Source organism: Maniola jurtina, chromosome 3 (genome assembly GCF_905333055.1).
Source record: "Maniola jurtina chromosome 3, ilManJurt1.1, whole genome shotgun sequence".
Taxonomy (NCBI): Eukaryota; Metazoa; Arthropoda; class Insecta; order Lepidoptera; family Nymphalidae; genus Maniola; species Maniola jurtina.
In genome coordinates this window covers 16,535,028-16,555,005 of record NC_060031.1, presented here as the reverse complement: position 1 = coordinate 16,555,005, position 19,978 = coordinate 16,535,028, and the positions used below count along the sequence as shown (strand labels likewise).

Sequence of the window (19,978 nt, the reverse complement as noted above, 5' to 3'; positions counted from 1 at the left end):
GGCAGCAGGTCTTCCATTAAGAAATTATAAAGTAGCCCGTGGACGCTCAGCTTTAGACTCTCTGCCAAGAAAAGGGTCATAAGCTTAGAATTTAATCTCGCAATCTCTCAGATATATCCACTCCACACAGATATGAGAATAACGTATATGAGAGTTCTCGGAGATTAAACCTGGCGCTGAAATGCATTAGAAAATTATCCTGCCCGTTATGAGACATGCCACTCGTCGTTAAGTTTCATGCGTCACTAGCTGTTAGCCGCGACCTCGTCTGCGTGTGCTGTCTAAACATATTAATTCGTTTTATCTGAGGCGCACGGGGTGAGGTGCGGTAGGACTCTAACCACATTTCCCCCTGAGAGAGGCCGAGTTAACCGTTAGAGGGAAAGGGTGATAACGCCACCTGTGGAGACAGCGCTATTTTAGGCTCCACCCGCCAACGAGCTATCGCTTCGATGAAGCGGGCTCTTAATACGAAGGCGACCTGTAACCCTTCCAGGATCTTAACGATTTCCAGTCTCAGTTTAATGTTTTAGGATATTAATATTATGGGATGGATGACCGTTCAGGTGTCTTTGACATTTTTCTTTGCAAAATATAACTAGTTCCTAAACTTAATAATTTAGATTGGCTTGTCTTAGCCCCAAAAACTATTAGGTGTAAAATAAATACAAACATTTTGTTTTAGTATTAGTAAGGATTTTGTCAAATCTTGCTAATAATATCGCACAGAAAAAAGGCGAAAAGATTCCGCAAAGCAAAAAAGTTAGCCTGTATTGAAGGATTTTTCAAAAATCTCTTTTTCCCCGCGGGAAAACGACATTTTCTTGAAGCAAAGTAGGTATGTGTCTATGTTAGCGCAAAAATGCCACGTCAGTTCCACATTTCATCAGTGTGCGAGATGCTCACGTAATTGACACATAGACAGACATGTGCTTTCACACTTATAGTATGAGTATGGCTGAGAGATACGAGGCGTCGTTAAGTTTCATGTGTTATGCAGGCACTCGCAATGTGGTTTAAGATGATAGCTAGCTTTATGGTTTTTTAATTATAAAATTAAATTCCTACTATAAAAAGCCATGTGACTTCGTTGGCGTGAGTTTATCAAGGTTTTTGAAAATCATAGGGAAACTCTTTGATTTCCCGGGATAAAGAAATCCGTTTACCCATCGACTTACTTAGTGGGTACCTAATATAAAAGTCAATGGACATTTTATGCCCGTCTACGGGGTGCAAGTCATCTATCTGCAAGCAAAATATGCAGGCTATCTCCACCGAATTTCATCAAAATCGGTTAGACGTTACTACTTAGTATGAATAATAATTCAGATCACATCTCCTCATTTTCTTACGGACTAAAAAAAAAATCAAAACTAAAACAAGTTGTATAGAAGATGGTACCCCTTCCGACCTAGTTTGATCCATCCAACTTATAATTCCATCTTAGACTGCATCATCATTTACCACGAGTTGACATTGCAGTCAAGGGCTAATTTATAATGGAATAAAAAAATATCACCTATGACACCGAGATACAAAGTAGGCCTGTATCTGCTATGACTTATATCTGTCGGAGAACAACATAAGTAGGGGCTCATCTTAGGCCTGTGTCGACCGGGCTTATGATAATGTCACCTTCAGAAGGGTTCAAATACGTCCTAATGCTCTAAGTTAACTGTAAGCTCTTGGGTGCGCATTACGCAAGAATATATCCAAATAATCCATAAAGGTTCACACATACATACGAAAGAGTTACAGTGCTCAGTTTGCCGGCTCTTCTCAGTAGAATTTACTTTCCGAACCTGTGATAGAAAGTATTGAAGTATCCAAGGAAATATCCAATTTCATAAAGGCATACAAATATATACAGAAGAAGAATTGCCGAGTTTCTTGCCGCCTGTAGAATTTATTTTACTCGGTAGAAATTTTTTTTCGGTGCGGTGCGTGGTAGAGTTCTAACTTCCTGCCATATTTATTTATTTATTTTATTTGTAAAGAAAATTGTAACAATAAATCCGTAAAGAAGAAATCCGTAGTAGAACCAGAGCGACCGACATAGCTCAGTGAATTAGCCTGCTGAAGTGGCAGTGGGAAGTGGGTGGATGAGGAAGGCGGAGAACCGTGTGTGGTGGCGCGCTCTTTGGAAGGCCTATGTCCAGCAGTGGACGCAAACAGGATGATTGATTTAATGAATAAATAAGAATAGGGTTAAGTTTTTGTTAGATTTCTATTTACACCCTGTATAGCATGTTTCATTCGAGCACACGAGCTCTTTCGGAGATGGTAACCCTTGAATGCCGCAATCTAAAATAAACATCCTCTCCAGTGTGAGTCCACTTTGTATGAAAAGCAAACTGTGATTAATTAATACAAGTTTCTAGTCGCCAAGTGTAGTCGGTGTCAATGTTTACTTTGCGTGTACAAATGCTACAGATGGCTGCTGGAGCGAGTATTTCCAGCCCGGCCATTCGTTAACCGAGCTCTATACAGAACCGAGCTCTATTGAAAGTTTTTCCGCCGGTCAGTGTGCTTAGTATGAGATTTTAAATCTCACCGACGTCACAGTTCACGAAAATATTATGAAACTTGCAACAAAACCTTGAGGCTTCACTTGACAAATGTAAGCTTCGAATGGTGGAAGTGACGTGGGCAGGTTCCTTAATCTAATGATCCGGCTACACGCCTTGTCTTGCCGGCGCAGTTAAAATTACACAGGTAACATCGACCGAAACTACACAGTTCATTCCTTAGCAATAGGTATTTGGAACTGTGCGGGATACCGTCTTGCCGACCACACGCACGCACTTAACTGCGCAAACTGGCTTGTGCAGGTAAGACGGAGCGTGTAGCCGGAGCTTTAGGCATGGGCCGTCGTGATACCAACGTGGCAAAGAGTTTTAAATATTGTTCAAATACCTAATATTTGACAGATGTCCATTCAGGACCGAACCGAGAGCTCGCTCACTTTAGTTCACTCTGCCAACGTTGAAAGAATCCGTAGTCGAAACACAATCACCTCAGAGTTAAATACTAAATAGCGGCAGCCTAGCCGGCGCGGCCGGTTAGGAAATAGGTTCTTTGCTTAAATAAATCACTATTTTAACAAGTGTATGTAGTGTAGATTTAAAGTAAAAAAATCAGTATGTGCCATCGATTTTCATTCGTAAGATTTGTCTTGGAGCACTTTCCGTAGACGTATTCACGAACTTGAATTTTTAACCAACTTCGAAAAAGGAGGAGGTTCTCAATTCGTCGGAATGTTTTTATTTTAGAACAAGGCATTTAAGATTTGATATTTTCATTTAATTCTGAAGTATTTCGAGCTCGAATTCTATTAACGTTGGTGAGATGTGAAATCTTATACTAGCCCTACAGGACAATGTTGTTACTTGATTGCTACAATATCATTGCTTTATAGGTACGTTGAAAGAGAATTTAAAACGAAATTTTTAATTAACGAATTTTCCATTTGCCTTCAAAATATAGTGAAGCTGTGGTTAGAACCTTGAATACATTCATAGTTTGAGTGGTTCTACCATGGTTCTACGTATGCTTTTTCAATCGAAAATGTATGTATACTTCAGTAAAATGTACGTTGTAGCGTATGTGTCATCGTTATCATCAAAGTCAAAAAAGATCTAAAAATCCGTGTGCTAGGCTGATGCGTGAGACGCGTTCTACAATATGTAAACCAAATCGCAAAGAAAGAAGCTGCGAAGCATAAATATATTATATAAAACATAAATCTACTTGGTGATTAATTTCTTACGTCAATAGGACAGTTCGTTAGGGAAAGCTAATATACCTATTTCCACCTAATTATTATATGTAGTTGAGCGGATGTTCTTCGTATGTAATTTGGAACGAGAGGAAAACTTGATATTTTGAAATAATTATCTAATTAATTAGGGAGTAATACGGAGTGAGCCATTTGAATTACACATTTATGTGATCTGAGATCAAAGAAATATCTTTTGCAATTACATGAAGAATGTTATTATTTTTATACCCTAAAGATATAATGTTTTATTTATTCCAATAAGGGTATGGCTGGCAGACTTCGCTTTTTCCTTATCAACTCAGATTCTAAACTTTTCCTTCGTCCTTGGTTTCGCTTGGCGAAAATATATATCTTGTTTATTCTCTGTTCCCTGGGAATTCCGAAAAATGATGTCTACATCCTAGGAGGAAGCTATCTTCCCAATTCCAAGTTTGTGGCTTTGTATTTTCTGAGATTTTGTGATATAGAATATAGTAACATAATGCCTAACTCACCTGCCTATACAAAATGAGAAACTGACTGACTGGCACATTTACGTACAGCTCAAATAACTGAGTTTACGAACTTGAGATTAATTTTCAAGTAGGTTTTCTCTAAATGCAGCATCTACAGACTACAGTATCTCAAGGTAAACAAAACCCACCCTCTAAAGACGTTTAAATAGATTGTAACTCTTGATACGAGGCAATAAAGTACAATTTAGCTTGCATAGCACTGCAGCCTAAACTTAAACAAATGTTTCTCTTTCTATCGCATAAATTCTTGACTCTTATCTCTCTCTCTCTCTCTCTCTGTTGAGATAAGACTGAGACCACTTTCTTGGGACTTGTCGAAGAAATGCATTACCGTAGGATGTTTCTCGGGTTACGTAGCCAAGTGAGCCTGCCAAGTGGTCCTGGCTTCTAAGAAAGGGTAGAACTTCCACCTGAGCGAAGCCAGATCGTCTATTTACCTATAAATTTACCTTTAATAAGGCTCTGCTGCTCGCAGTTACGTCACGTAGGGGCAATCGGCTTAATAAACTGCCCTTGCATTGCCCTTCCAGATTAACCTAATTCGCGACCCATAAACAAGTATATTTTAAACAGTAGCCTGAGGTTCCAGCGGTGACCAGAATACTTTACTACCCATTATTGTATTAGATAATACAATTTATTTACCCATTCCATTCCATTTGTTATTTATATATTACTGTCTTGTTGGTGTACAATAAAGAATATTTTACTTTTACTTTACTTTTACATTTCACCTCTATGTTAACCCTTTCTGTAAAGAAGGATTCTCGGAAGTTTTGGAGCCATTGATATTTTGTGACTACAATAATATCACTTTTTACACATAGCGCCTCGATAGCTCAACGGCAGAGAAGCGAACTGAATTCCGAAAGGTTCACACTTTGCACTATTGTCGTGCCTACTCGTAGCACAAGCTTTACGCTTAATTGGAGGGGAAAGGGGAAAGTCATGATTAGCATGGCTAATATTCTTGAAAAACATAAATTAAAAAACCTACTTCATTTTTGCTTCACAATAATTCTGGTTGCCAAAATATCACGTGTCACATATCTTTACCATTATAAGAAGGTTTTTTATCGTAAAATCTTTGCGTCTTCTACATATATAAATGAGTAAACAATATCTGAATTTAGCACAACGATGTGATCACACCAAAGTTTCGCAACGGCGCGCGGCGGCCTATCCGTCACTAGCTCCATACAAATGAAGTTTTGCTCTCGTTTAAATATTAACCTTCAAAACTTGATGTGACTTTGTAGACGCGTTCTAGACAGTAACATCAACATTTTTTTTTTGTATATTATATATTTTAAACAGAAATCTGGAAAACTACAGGCAAATATTAGTTCTTAGAGCGTTTATCTATAAAATTTCATTGTGTTTGATTGGTTAGTTAGTGTTCAATTGAGATGAACTAGTACTTTAGTTTGCCACTACGAACAAACCCGTCATAATTGAATGTTATTACTTTACATGTAGTTCTATTAACTTTTGTAGCATACGAATGTATTTTTTATAAGTGTATGACTTGTGTATGACCGGTTATTAAATTTACAGGCGGTCTTCGTTTCCATTGGCTCCCAGTGGCTCATAAAAGAGCGAGCTTGCATGAGCGTAACTTGTAAAGTAACCGCTTTTGCTTTTAACCGTTATTAAAACGGGGAATTGTTTTATTTACGTGAACATTTCAACCTTTTAGAAAAGAGTACTGTACTGTTTACTTGGGGTTTTAAAAGGTAATGCGTATTAGGTAGGTACCCATAAGTAGGTGCATTTCGTAAACTCAAAAACACGAAATGTTCTTTGAAGGCGAAAGAAGTTTTAGGCTATGGCTATGAAGGAGTATAGAGTGCATAAACTAGCTGAGGCCTGCTATGCTATGCGGCTACTTTGTCCATGTGGTTTAAGATTCTTATAGATTCCGTGGGTACTCTTTGATTTTCCGAAATAAAAAATAGTCTATGTCATTCTCCAGGTCTTTAACTAAGTCCATACAATAAATCACGTCGATCCATTGCTCCTTTGCAGCGTGATTGAAGGAAAAATTGACAAACAAACATTTTTTTTATTTTTTATTCACTATAGGCAAGCGCTTGACCACAATCACACCTGATGGAAAGTGATGATGTGGTCTAAGATGGGACGCGTTTACCTAGAAGGTGCCTATTCACTCTTGTTTTAAAGATACCCGGATTGTAATTGGTAGGAAACACAGATCGCGGGAGAGTATTCCAAACCTTAGCCATGCGTATGAGGAATGAAGACGCAAAACGTTTCGTGCGTGTAGATGGAATGTCGACGACATAAGGATGGAAACTCGCCCGACGTCTTGCGGTGCGGTGGTAAAATGGTGAAGGAGGGACAAGATCGAAAAGTTCCTGTGCACACTCTCCGAAATATATCCTAACATACACACACATACATATAAACATACTTTCGCATTTATAATATGGATAGGTAGGTACCTAGTGGTTCGGTAGAGCTACGTTAGATCTAGTAGGTATTATAAGCGTTTGACATAGTTAATTCTATTCAGCATTCGCTTTTAAATCATTTAAATCCATCAACGTCGCCGCAAATCGTTGGTCCCCGAAATATTTAACGAGAGAATTCCTATTCAAAGGGAAACTTCCGTCCTGTTTGCCAAAACATTCTCGTTCACAAAGTGTAACTTAAATCAAATAAAACGTTAGCTATTCATAATGTTAGCAGAAGCTTTGGACCATACTATGTAGGTAATGCGACAAAATAATATCTATTAATTGTAATTGTTTGTTTTTATCATTGTAACTTGTCATCATCATTATCGACCCGTCGCCGGCTCTTTCCTGACCACGGGTCTCCTTTCAAAATGAGAAGGGTAGGGCATTTTCTACCACGCTGGACAAGTGCGGATTGACAGACTTCACAAACCCTTGAGAACTTTATGGAGAACTCTCAGAGAAGAGGCATTTCCTCACGAAGTTTCCCTTCAGCGTTAAAACAAAAAGGGGGGCCAGCCAAATGGTCACCAAATGGAACAGTTAAGTTTTGTTTGGCGACCATTTTAAATACGGACAGAAGTATCACCCATTCGAAAAATGATCTGAGATCGATAATAATCAAGTCGTGCTTAAAAAGAAGCTTTACTATACTTCAAAAATTAAAAACCAATTTCACCTTCAATGTATCTGGTCCGAGTACAATCATTATGATTTGTCTCTCTTGGAACTTTTGTCGATGCAAAACCGCGAGAAATTGTCGCACTGTTGTGATCGGTAACAGTAGAGAATAAGTCGTGAAACAAAAAGTCCGTGTGTATGAAGCTTAGGGATTTTCCCGCGGGTCCGACGCACATTCATCAACGTCGACGCTAATCCGAGACATTCAACAGACAACTTTCATTTAGTTTGTCCACACAAATGTAGCTAAATGTACCTACATATTCTACATACCACAGTTTCACCCTCATGAAAGCACATTATTACAACGCAAAATATTATATTTGGCTGAAACTGGCTTTATAGCTCATTTTTTAACCCCCGACCCAAAAAGAGGGGTATTATGAGTTTGACGTGTGTATCTGTCTGTGGCATCGTAGCTCTTAAACTAATGAACCGATTTTAATTTAGTTTTTTTTTGTTTGAAAGGTGACTTGATCGAGAATGTTCTTAGTTATAATTCAAGAAAATCAATTCAGCCGTTTGAAAATTATCAGCTCTTTTCTAGTTACTGTAACCTTCACTTATCGGGGGTGTTATAAATTTTTAATTTACGCTTGTTGACAGGACTCGTTTGAAGGACATATTTATCAATATGATGATAGCGCTGAGTAAGCAAAGCCCATCCGTTTATCCCATCAAATCAGTCCACAGGCATGGTCTTGTGGGTCCCTGCGACTCGTTTGATGCCGTATGTATCCCCCTTGGGGAGGGAAACTTGTTGTCTCTTTCCAGTGAACTTGGGATTCTATCTTTAAGCCTAATCTTATCGCTAGTCTAAATTCACACTCGCGATTGGATCACGTAGAGAAACTCCAAGCATAGCTTTCGTATGAGGCCCATTCATATGATCTAAACACCTACTATAAACTAGTAGAACTGCATATACCTCAGACATTTAGTGGCACCTAACAGAGCTTTGGCTGATTTGCTGGCGAGCCGCGAGCCGCGAGCCGCGAGCCGCCGCACGTCAGGAAGCGTGAGTTTCCCGCGCGCGGTAAATTGCCTCCAATTTGGATAAATCGGAGTGGATTTAGAAAATATCGTTTTGCCAACTTCCCCCAATCGGAAATGGAAACGTTTGGCGGACGTTTATTACCTACCGTCGTGATTTCCGGACTTATTGAGTACAAGCTAACTCGCCACGGCTTCGCACGGGTGGGTTAGGAAATCACTATACTACCTATAGACTTAATGTGAATGGATAAGACGTTTTTGTTATAATAATATAAACATAGCGAGCAAACGAGCAGGTGGGTCACTGATGTTAAGTGATTACTCACTAACATGTTCGTTCCTGGTGAAATTAAATGATGGCACAATGACGGCCTCCCTGGCGCAGTGGTGAGCACTGTGGTCTATAAGCGGGAGGTCCCAGGTTCGATTCCTGGCAAGGGCATTTTCGGAATTTATAACTATAAAATATCTCTGATCTGGTCTGATGAGGGAAATGTTGTTCTGTGGTGTAGTATAGCCTTATAGCCTTAATTAATAACAATATGTAATTCAATAAAGAGTCTTCGAAGATAGCTTAAACAAAGAGGACGTGTTTCCTTTCAATACTCCCCGCGCACCCTGCACACCTCAGTTCCACTGATAGACATTATCCCCACTCGAACAAAGTCCCGGGAAATTACTGGTTAACTATCTAGTTAATAATATTAATAGATTATAATACATATTTCTAAGTATATAGGCATGCGTAGCCTAAAGGTGCCCACGCACTCGAACTGCACTGCAGCGGAACTGCGCGTCGCGTCAGCGCCCCGCATTCTCTCCAGCCGCGCCGCTCGGCAGTGTCGTACGCGCGTCGCGGCTGGAGACGCGTGCGGGGCGCTGACGCGACGCGCAGTTCCGCTGCAGTGCAGTTCGAGTGCGTGGGCACCTTAAAGTGGAGCGCGCTTGCCTAGAAAAATGCCTATTTACTCATCTGTTTCAAATAAAGCCGGAATATGATAGTAGGTATAAAACACAATTATTTCGTACTATTTATATTTGAAACAAGCTTTGAAATGATATGTATTAAATTATGTTAAACATAATATTATAATCTCAAAGCCAACATAAAAGCACTACACGTTTTGAAAAGCCATTTATATGCAACCATCGACGAGCTCATGCTAATGAGTTGAATGTGTTTTCGGTTCTGAGTATTTTAACATAATGATGTATTATAAATAGATTGCATTATTTATTTAATAAAAGCCTGCACCATATTATTTTTGCGAACGCTGATCTGATATTGAGAAATTATAAAATAATGCATTGCAAACACCAACAATTCAATACAAAACAAGTAATATACTTAACATAAAACTTTTTAGTAAAAGCGTTTTACTTTATCGCTGGATGGCGGCAACACAAGACCGTGGTATGTGGGAATCCCTATAAGAGACCTATGCCCAACAGTGGACACTGGACATGTATCGATGACGATGCTCATATCATCTTGAATAGAATAGAATAGAATAGATTTTTATTCAAATAAACTTTTACAAGTGCTTTTGAATCGTCAAATAAATAATTTACCACTGGTTCGGAATTGATAAGGATGGTGGTGGATATGAATCGGTTTGATTCAAATCAGTAAATGAAGTCGTCGCAAGATGCAAATGTGAAGCTTAGTGAAACTGTTTGTAAAGTGATCTCTATATGACACAAATTCCTGGTATATGCAGCACTGAAGTGGACATGCACAAGTACGCTGGAAGAGGCCAAACGCTAGACTTTAAATTCAAAAATAAATGTCTAGTGAGTATGGCTAATAAGTAAGACATACTTATAATAAGTGCCATATAAAATAACAGTTATTTTTCGTCGATTCAAAGTGCTCACTTTGTTGTCTTCATGTTGACAAATGTCTCATCACTAACATTTAGTTTCGAGTACGCTCACGTGATGCTCAGTGCTGGTATCAACGCCAAAATGGCGCAAATCAAGTTGCTTCAAAAACATGTCGGCAATCGCCGATCTAGCGAACTACATATTAGTAGAGGTCAGCGTATCGCAGGCACCTGCTTGTTTTCAATCTGTGTGCACAGCTGGCATACACGGAGCAACTCGACGCAAAGCAATACAAACTTTTTAAATAGCTTGCAGTCGAGTATCTGGCTTTATTTCCGCCTCACTGAAATGATCAATTCCAATTCCTTTTACAAAACTTTAAACATAATAATAATACTAATAATATGTACCTATTAGAAGTAATTTTTGCAAAACGATAGACTACAATTTTTTTTGATACAAAGAAGATCTTTGTATCAAAAAAAAATTGCGATAGGTAGGTTACATTTACGGTAATAATAACTAATTAAAATATTATACATATAGACATCTTATGCTTTGTAGTTACAAGCACGACTGCCCGAAAAAGGAGTGTAATGTTTTCAAGGTTCGTATGTATGTATGTATGTATGTGTGTTTCTCTATTCCTAAATTATCATAACTTGTCATGTGGCCATGTATAAATGTCTAAACTTTGGAAGTAACACGCACTGGCTATAATTTTTTTGAAAATTCAATATGGCGGCTGTTGTAGGATTCCTCACGATATTTACCTTCATCATTAAAGCACGTGACATTTAGTTGTTTAAAACGGACAAAAGTTAAAGGTGCATGCTCACTCAGGATTGAACCCCAGACATCCCGAAGGCGGTCGTCTTAACCAATTTTTGCGACATAAATATAATTCTTCTGCGATACACATATTAAGTTCTTTTGATAAAATTAAACACCAGTAGCTCTATGAAAAGCAGGTGGTATAACATTCCGTATGATAAAGCTGAAAGTAAAACGTGAGTGTTATCAGCACAATTACACAAGTGGCGCGCTATCTAATCGCCCATTACGTGATTACAACTCGTTACTTAGCACCCCGCCCGCCCCCCGCCCCGCCGCCCCGCCGCCCCGCCGCCCCGCCCGCCCGCCGCCTAGCCGCCCAGGTGTACTGACTGCTGTATTAAGTACCAACACTGATAGTGGTTGAAGAGTGAAAGATGAAAAGCATCACAAAGTAGTTAACGTATTGGTTAGAATTGAAAAGAATTATTTTTTCAAAGAACTTTTGAATCATCATACTCATCTACCATTGGTTTGGAATACCTTTTCTATAGAAGAACCGGCACGAAACTCGCCGGTTGATTTAAAACATTCGATTTACAATTTTTACCAAGTGAGATCTGCCTTTGGCTGCGATCTAACTTGATGGGAATTATAATATCTCATATTTGTCCTTCACTAACTTAAAATATAAACAAAAAGTGGTTAGAATTGAATTTCGCATATTAATTTGTTTCCTTTCTTTCATAACTAACGTCCATTGTACCTCTCTGTCTCTCTTTCCGCATTCCTTCAACTCACACAAACTCTGCGCCTATGATTTGTGGCACTTCAGTCGAATCTCGTTGAAATGCGCAAGAGACGCATTTTACGTGGCCCATGGGGCCATGGGACCATTGTTACCGCGACCTTACAATGAAATTATGAAAATAGTGAAAAATCTAACTCCAGAAGGTCACCGAGCAAATCGGGCTGTTTCTCCGAGGTTTCTGCGATTTATTCGATTAACAAATATGTTAATAAAATTGAGAATTAAACTATCGCTTTATATCTATTACTCTAGGCTTATAGACATTGTTACATAACATGAAACGTTAACGTAACACATAATAGGTATTATATTATGATTGATAGCAGCTATTGGGCTAGTCGAGATTATTGGGCTAAGTACCTACTAATGTTAGCGTGGGCTAGTAACTATGAACTAATGTTTAGAGGTTGGTTAAGTCGGGAGATGGCTCTTTGCCAACAAACACGCATAAAGCTGAGTTTGATTACTATTGATACGACATTATTATTATAAGTAAGAGTGTGCGTTATGACTGAAACTCATTGCTATTGCCTGATTATCTGATCAGTCTGTATTATCCATGCTAATATTATAAATGTGAAAGTGTGTCTGTCCGTCTGTCTGTCTGTTACTTATTATTATATATTTTGTAAGTGTTTAGTCGGGTTATGACGGACTAGTTTTGAACTCGGCATAAGAGACAAGGAGGAAAGATAGAATCATTTGTAGGGAGTCAAGAAGGCGCCCCGGGAAAATGCCAAGAGCAAGTACCGAGTGGGCCCCCTCCCGCGATTCGGCACTTATAACTGAGAGGTTTGTGGGCCAAGTAGGAGGTGGAAGGTTGCTATATTTGCATTATGCTGACGAGAGACTTTCAGCTATTTGACGTCTGTAACTCAAACAAAACCTCCGACATCAGCGCCCTCTATAAATGCAAAGCAGATCGCTCGAGCAGCGCAGTTGCAGGGAAGCGAACAATCTGTTGCGAAGCTTCCAACTCGGAATGTAAACGCTTGAATGGAAGCCAACTTTGCACTTTCTATCGCTTTCCAGGAGAATCGCATTTGCTCGATATTGTGTTAGGGTTGTACCGTTCACGACACGAGACAAAGGATTTCAAAAAAATTCCTCAAGCTTTTTATGAGTTTTCTGGTATCATGATCGCCGACTCTCTACTGAGCACAGATATCCTTTCATATTAAGAAGGGTTAGGCCATAATCTACCACGTTGGCAAAGTGCGGATTAACCGAAGTCACACATCTTTGAGACCATTTCGAGGAACTCTCAGGCATGCAGTTTTTCTTACTATGCAAGTGATACTTACTTAATTGCTTAAAACGCACATAACTTCGAAAAGAGGTGCGTGCCTGGCATCGAACCACCGACCTACCGAATTGGAGGTTGACGTCTTAACCATCAGACTATCATGGCTTGGGGTATAATAAAATCTTTGTACAATAATAATAAATCTTTATTTGTTCCAACATAAAATTAATACAATAAATTTACATTAAATTATCTTGCACCCCCAAACTAGAAAACTTTTTAGATCCTCATGTTAACGAAATATTATTTAACGTCCGTCCGGTATAAACACTTAACTAACTTTAATCTGTCGATAAACCAATATAACTTAAGGAATAATTTATGTAACATAAGTGTGTGATTCTGTGCGCGGTTCATTAACAATTAAAATAAAGTAAGCCACGGTGTTGTTGTGTGAAATAATAACGAATCCCTAAATTGCCACTGTAAGGTATTAAACTCGGGATCTCCCATTTTTAACCCCACAGCTCACCACTGCGCCAGGGAGATCTTCAAAAAAAATACCCGGCTGAGTTTGTTGTGGGCTCTTCTCAGATTTGGGCGCGTTTGGAACCCTCGTAGCTTTAATTTTAAGTTACGTAATTAATAATCACCACTATGTCGTACAAATAAAACGATTCCGACCTACTTTGAATTAATGATTTTGACTTTGACTTTGACCTTAAAAATAAATAAAATGAAGAGTTAATTTCTTTATGTAATAAGATCTCTATCATAAAAAGCTTTGGTATAATGTAGCCTTTGGCGAGAAAGATGAAGATATCCTTTGGTCTACGAGCTTTAGTGGCATGAAATTAAATACCTGCCCACTGACAGATTGAGATTGAACGTTTTTAGGGTCCCGCAGTAAAAGTAGGAACCCCTATAGCTTCGTCCAGTCCAGCGATCCGTCCGTGTCCACAGCAATTTTATGTAAAAACTATTAGAGCTGTAAAACTGAAATTCAGCTAAATACAGTAGAAAAATCGGCGAATACTTGAATCTACATATAGTATAGACGTATTTGAATCTGGAAAAAATAAGAATCTCTTTAATCCTTCCTTCGCGCGAGCGTGTACGCGTTCGGGTGCAAAAATGGCGAACTCCGCGAATTTTATAAAATGTCAGTGTTCCGTGGTTTTAAATGAGCTTTTATGCTTTATACAAAACAAAATAGACCAGATGGATGAGGATAGTATCGTGAAATTAGTTGTGGATACGTTTTCATACCCAGAAATTAGTGTTGCAAAGCAACTGCTATTTGCATCAATTAACACAGCCGTGAGAAACATCTCGCGGCGTAAAGAAAAAGAGCACAAAGATGTGGAAGATATTATTTGCGCTTTCAAAAATACGGAGCCGGATAATACGCCTATTTTTGCAGCAAGAGATTTAAGCAAATTGCCGCCAGTAACTTTCGATCACATTGACGTAACAAGGTTGCTAAAAGATGTTGTTTTGATGAAATCGGACATTAACTTTATAAAGGAAACATATGCAACTGTTCAGGAGTTAAATCATCTGAAAAATCATTTAAATCAATCATTGGCAAGTGTGGACAATGTAAATAAAAGGCGCGGGGCATACTTATTGGATAGTGGACCTTCTGGCATATTAAATCTTTCAAATATGTCTGTTGCGAGTAGTTCTCCGATGCAAGTCAATGATAGTCAAACACATGATCAGACAAACGAACACCGGTCTCATTCACTCACACAAGACGTAAGCGCTCAATGTGAGGACGGTGTCCCTTTCACTCGTTGCGGTCGATCAGACGATAAGAGCACTTCGCGCGCGGGTACAGAGAAACTTGCATTCAGCAGAAATACGTTACGTAATGACTCATCACAACAATGCAATACACAGCCGGTGAACATAGACGCGCGCGCCTTAGCGGATGTTAGCCCGACCGCACACTCAATAAACTTGGTTACAGGTAAGACTGTGGCTGAGGTAGTGAGGTCGGAAGGTGAATGGAAGCAGGATGAACCAAATCAGGAATGGACTGAGGTCCAAAGAAAAAGATATCGGAATAGAAAGGAGGGTGTTAGAGGGAAAGCGGCTATCCAGGTCAATGACAAGTTTAGGCCTGCTGATTTAAAGATTCCGTTATTTGTGTCTAACGTTCATAAGGATACGTTAGAAAAAGACATTGTGGAGTACATATTTCTTAAAACTAATGAGAATGTAATAATACAAAAAATAAAAATGAAGACTGAGAGGGGCTATAGTGCTTATAAAATAATGGTAGCACGACACAAGTTGCACATCTTTCTCAACGATGAAATCTGGCCTGACGGGGTAACTTGTCGTCGATTTATGCCGTACAGAAATCGAGATCTAAATATTGATAAGAACAGAAACATCCCTGATTTGTAATGTATAACGCAACGATGGTAACATATAATTGCAAAAGTATAAAGCGCTCTGTGGAAGGTGTTCAGCAGCTGTGCAGCTTTGCTGATATAATTGCTCTCCAGGAGACGTGGTTGCTACCCTTTGACCTATCATATCTGGCGAGCATTCATGAGGATTTTGGAAGTACGGGAACCTCTGCGGTGGATACGAGTGCGGGTGTTCTCAAAGGAAGGCCTTATGGTGGTGTCGCTTTGTTGTGGCGTAAATCTGTGTTTCCGTGTGTGTCGGTCATTCAGTGTGCGAACCCTCGTATAGCGGCGATTCGTATTACCACGTGCGGTCGCCCTATCGTGGTTGTCAGCGTGTATATGCCTACGGATTGCAGCGAAAATGTACCAGAACTCACGGACTGTTTAAGCTCCATTAGTGCCATCGTAGAGGAAGCTGGCATCGAATCGGTATTTATTCTTGGAGACCTCAACGCGCATCCAGGTGAGCGTTTTTACAAGGAAATTTTAGACTTTGCTGATGAACAAGACTGGCTCTGTGCGGACATAAATAAGTTGAGTATGAATACCTATACTTTTATTAGTGAGGCACACGGGTGTAGGCGGTGGCTAGACCACTGCCTCGTTAGTGCTGCGGCGTGGCATTGTATCACTAATATTTATGTAAAATATGACGTCTACTGGTCGGACCACTGCCCTCTGGTGGTGTGTTGTGATTTAAATGTTATAAGTCAAAAACTACCAGTAAATATTATTGAACGTAGTACAGTGCGATGGGGGGAGAGAACCTTAGAGCAAATAGATGCATATAATAACAAGTGTAACATACAATTTAAAAACTTAGACTTTCCGTGTGAGTTATTGGAATGCTCTGATTATTTTTGTGATAAGGCCAATCATAAAGATATAATTAATAATTTGTACAAAGACATTATAAATGTGCTGCAACAGGCCGCTAGTGAGACCTGTATGCTAAAAAAGTTTAGCCGGAAAAAACCACTGGCGGGCTGGAATAGGCACGTGCGTGACGCTTACTTGAATGCCAAGCATAAATTTGACGTATGGTGTTGGCATGGCAAGCCAGTTAGCGGTCCTATTTTTAATGACATGGCTGAGTCAAAGAAAATTTTTAAAGGAAAACTTAAGTGGTGTCAAAATCACCAGGAACAAATAAAAATGGATATGCTGGCGGCACACCATGCTAACGCTGATTTCAAGAGCTTTTGGAAATGTACAAATCAGCTTAATGTTAGGCCAGGCATTCCAGCAAGCGTCGACGGTATCTCTAGCCCAAAGGAGATTGCCAACTTGTTTGCTAATCACTTTGCTGTTAAGTCGCCTCTTGGGCCGCAGCGACAGAGTTTCGGTGCTGGGCCTCGTGGAACTAAAACATCTGTTATAATTCTGGCAAAAGATATACGACGAATTATCAGTAAGTCCAAGCGTGGTAAGTCACCTGGTCACGATGGACTCAGTATCGAACACCTGAAGCATGCGGGATATCACTTGCCCCGTGTCTTGGCATTGTTATTCAATCTGTGTCTAAGCCACTCGTATTTGCCTCCGGACCTAATGAAAACTGTGGTGGTACCTATTGTAAAGAGCAGGACGGGGGATGTGTCTGACAAGTGTAATTACCGACCGATTTCGCTAGCCACTACCATAGCGAAAGTGCTTGACAGTGTGCTCCACCAGCATTTGAAGAAGCACGTTAAGCTGCATGACGCTCAATTCGGATTTCGGTCCGAACTGTCAACAGAGACTGCAATCCTGAGTTTGAAGCATACTGTCAAGTACTACACTGACAGACGCACTCCTGTATATGCTTGTTTCCTGGACCTGTCACGGGCTTTTGATCTGGTGCCATATGACAATCTGTGGCTTAAGTTAAAAAAGACAGGGTTGCCACCAGAAGTTTATCGTCTTTTTAAATATTGGTACCTAGGTCAGGAGAACCGAGTGAAGTGGGCGAATGAGCTCTCGGACGCGTACAGGCTGGAATGTGGCGTCAGACAGGGTGGTTTGAGTTCACCATTGCTTTTCAGCCTGTACGTGAACGAGCTGATTGAGGGACTCAGCAGTATGCCGGTAGGCTGCTACGTAGACGGTGTCTGCGTCAACAACCTTAGCTATGCCGATGACATGGTGCTGCTGGCTCCTTCAATCAGTGCGCTTCGCAAGATCATATGCTGCAACACATGGCTTGAAGTATAATGTCAGGAAGACGGAAGTCATGATCTTTAAGGCGGGTACCAAGTGTCCAACGTATGTTCCACCTTTAAAACTCAATGGAGTAACTCTTAATAGAGTTCACAAATTCAAATACCTTGGACACTTGTTAACCGAGGACCTTAAGGATGATGACGATATGGAAAGGGAACGCAGGGCATTGTCGGTCCGAGCGAATATGGTGGCCCGAAGGTTTGCCCGATGTACAGATGCTGTGAAAATCACACTGTTCAAGGCATACTGTACATCCTTATACTCAGCAAGCCTGTGGGTTCACTACACGCAAAGGGCTTACAATGCTCTGCGAGTCCAATACAATAATGCGTTCAGGATTCTGTTGCGGCAACCTCGGTTCTGCAGTGCATCGGCTATGTTTACCAAGGCGCGGACAGACGGCTTTGATGCCGTCTGGCGCAGGAAAACAGCCTCACTATTGTGCAGAGTCCGTGGAAGCAGCAACAGCATCCTGCGTATGATTAGTGATAAGGCGGATGGTCCTCTGCTGGGGAAACTCATGCAGAGGACTAAATCCCTTTTAGTAATTAAGTACTAACATAGTTTTTAAGTTTTTTATTGTTACTAACTACTTAGTGTTTAAGTACTAACATAGTTTCTAAGTTTGTATTGTTACTAACTACTTAGTGTTTAAGTACTAACATAATTTTTAAGTTTTTTGTTACTAACACTAATGGATCTGTGTTGTCCGATTATTAAATAAATAAATAAATAAAAAAAATTAATATGAGACGCATTAAATAAGTATTTTAATAACAAATAGATGATGCCCGCTATTTTGTCTGCATGGTTTTAGGTTTTTAAAAATCCGGTGGGAACTCTTTGATTTTCCGGGATGAAAAGTTTCTTTTTAGTTTTTTCATACTACTATAACTTTTGGTTCACGATAGGAAGTTTTTTACTAGAAAGACTGCGGAACCCTACTTCATACGTACCAACTCTACCATCCACTTTAGCAGTTATTTGTAAAAGAAAACTCGTCTTACAAAGGCATAGAGATGGTTTCTCGTCTGCTCTTTTGATATATATTTAAGGTCTTTTGAAGTTATATTTAAAGATTACCTATTTATAAAAGAGTTGTAAGAAAGATTTAAAAAAACTCTAATATCAGAATAGAACCTTCAAAAGAAAGCTTACAAATAAAACATTAAACGCTTTAGCAGCAGTCACGTCCATTCAAAAAGGTAATAAAGCCATTTGAATCCATGATTAAGTACATTAGTAGTCCGAACCCCTGAACTGCGGTAGCCTAAAAGCCTACATAATAGGCTTACCCGTTGCCAAATAGCAAGGCATAAGGCATTCATTGGCTTAACTTTGCTCAGGAAAAGTTGGCGGGCGGCCATACGCCGTTTTAATCCTAGACTATCAATGAACATTTTTTTTAAAATCTTTATTTTAAGAACTTGGTCGCTTATGTGACTACGTCGCTCTGTAAAGGTTACATACTAATTTATGTTATATTGCGTTCCGACTTAATCTTACGGTACTTACGAGTATGTAGAGGTCTTTCAGATGTTTAATCAGTTCTAAATTCCCTAAAAGTATGTTAAATGTTGATAATGAATAATTTGTTGTTCAAACCAAATTACAGCGATGACAGACTTGGCTAGTATGGACAGGTACAAGCCAAGTGCCAACTTAACAGGATACACTGCAACTATAGGAGCACAAGTCGTAACATTCTTGGAAAACACATACCTAAATAAATAAAATTAAGGTTGTGGGCTCTCTATTCCCTCACTCTCACAGCCCGATGGGCCTGCAATCTAACACGGCCGGAGAAAGAGCAGGTGCAGAAGGCTTTTCGCGACAAAACTTCCAGCTTTCCAATTTCGGGTGGCTACTGAGAATTTTCTTTTGGCCAAGGCCCCTTATCCGAGTCCGGGGAGTCGAACCCGAGCTCTCATGATCTGTAAGTAGAGTAATCTAATCACTGAACTAAACAATGTACTTGTGTAGGTAGTACTTGTAAAGTATACAGATGACGAAAACATACGTGGTCACCGTGGTCACAGCCAACTCGATGTAAATGCTGTTCGTTTGCATAACAATAAAAATGTTGTGTTGGCAGATGAACTACGCCGATCATAGATATTTGATTCGATAATGTGTCTACAAAAATTGCCTAGTATTCAAATAAGAAACAAACAACATTTGTATGAAGAGGGCTACGGATAAACTCCTCCCAATCCCATATAAAATATGAAATCACTTA

At 39.6% G+C, this 19,978-nt stretch overlaps 2 protein-coding genes across 5 annotated transcripts in view; both read left to right on the top strand.

Moving 5' to 3' along the window:
* LOC123880771 (somatostatin receptor type 2) overlaps positions 1-19,978 on the top strand; it is a 122,771-nt gene that overhangs the window by 10,748 nt on the left and 92,045 nt on the right. The window lies entirely within an intron of this gene.
* Positions 15,953-18,343, top strand: LOC123880774. Its single transcript, XM_045929079.1, has 2 exons — positions 15,953-16,000; positions 17,562-18,343. The coding sequence occupies exon 2, from the start codon at positions 17,648-17,650 to the stop codon at positions 18,296-18,298; it is 651 nt and encodes a 216-aa protein (XP_045785035.1). The 5' UTR covers positions 15,953-16,000; positions 17,562-17,647; the 3' UTR covers positions 18,299-18,343.

Bases quoted from the DNA above. Each gene is read 5' to 3' on its own strand.
- LOC123880774 (XM_045929079.1), top strand. From the start codon at position 17,648: ATGCCGATGACATGGTGCTGCTGGCTCCTTCAATCAGTGCGCTTCGCA.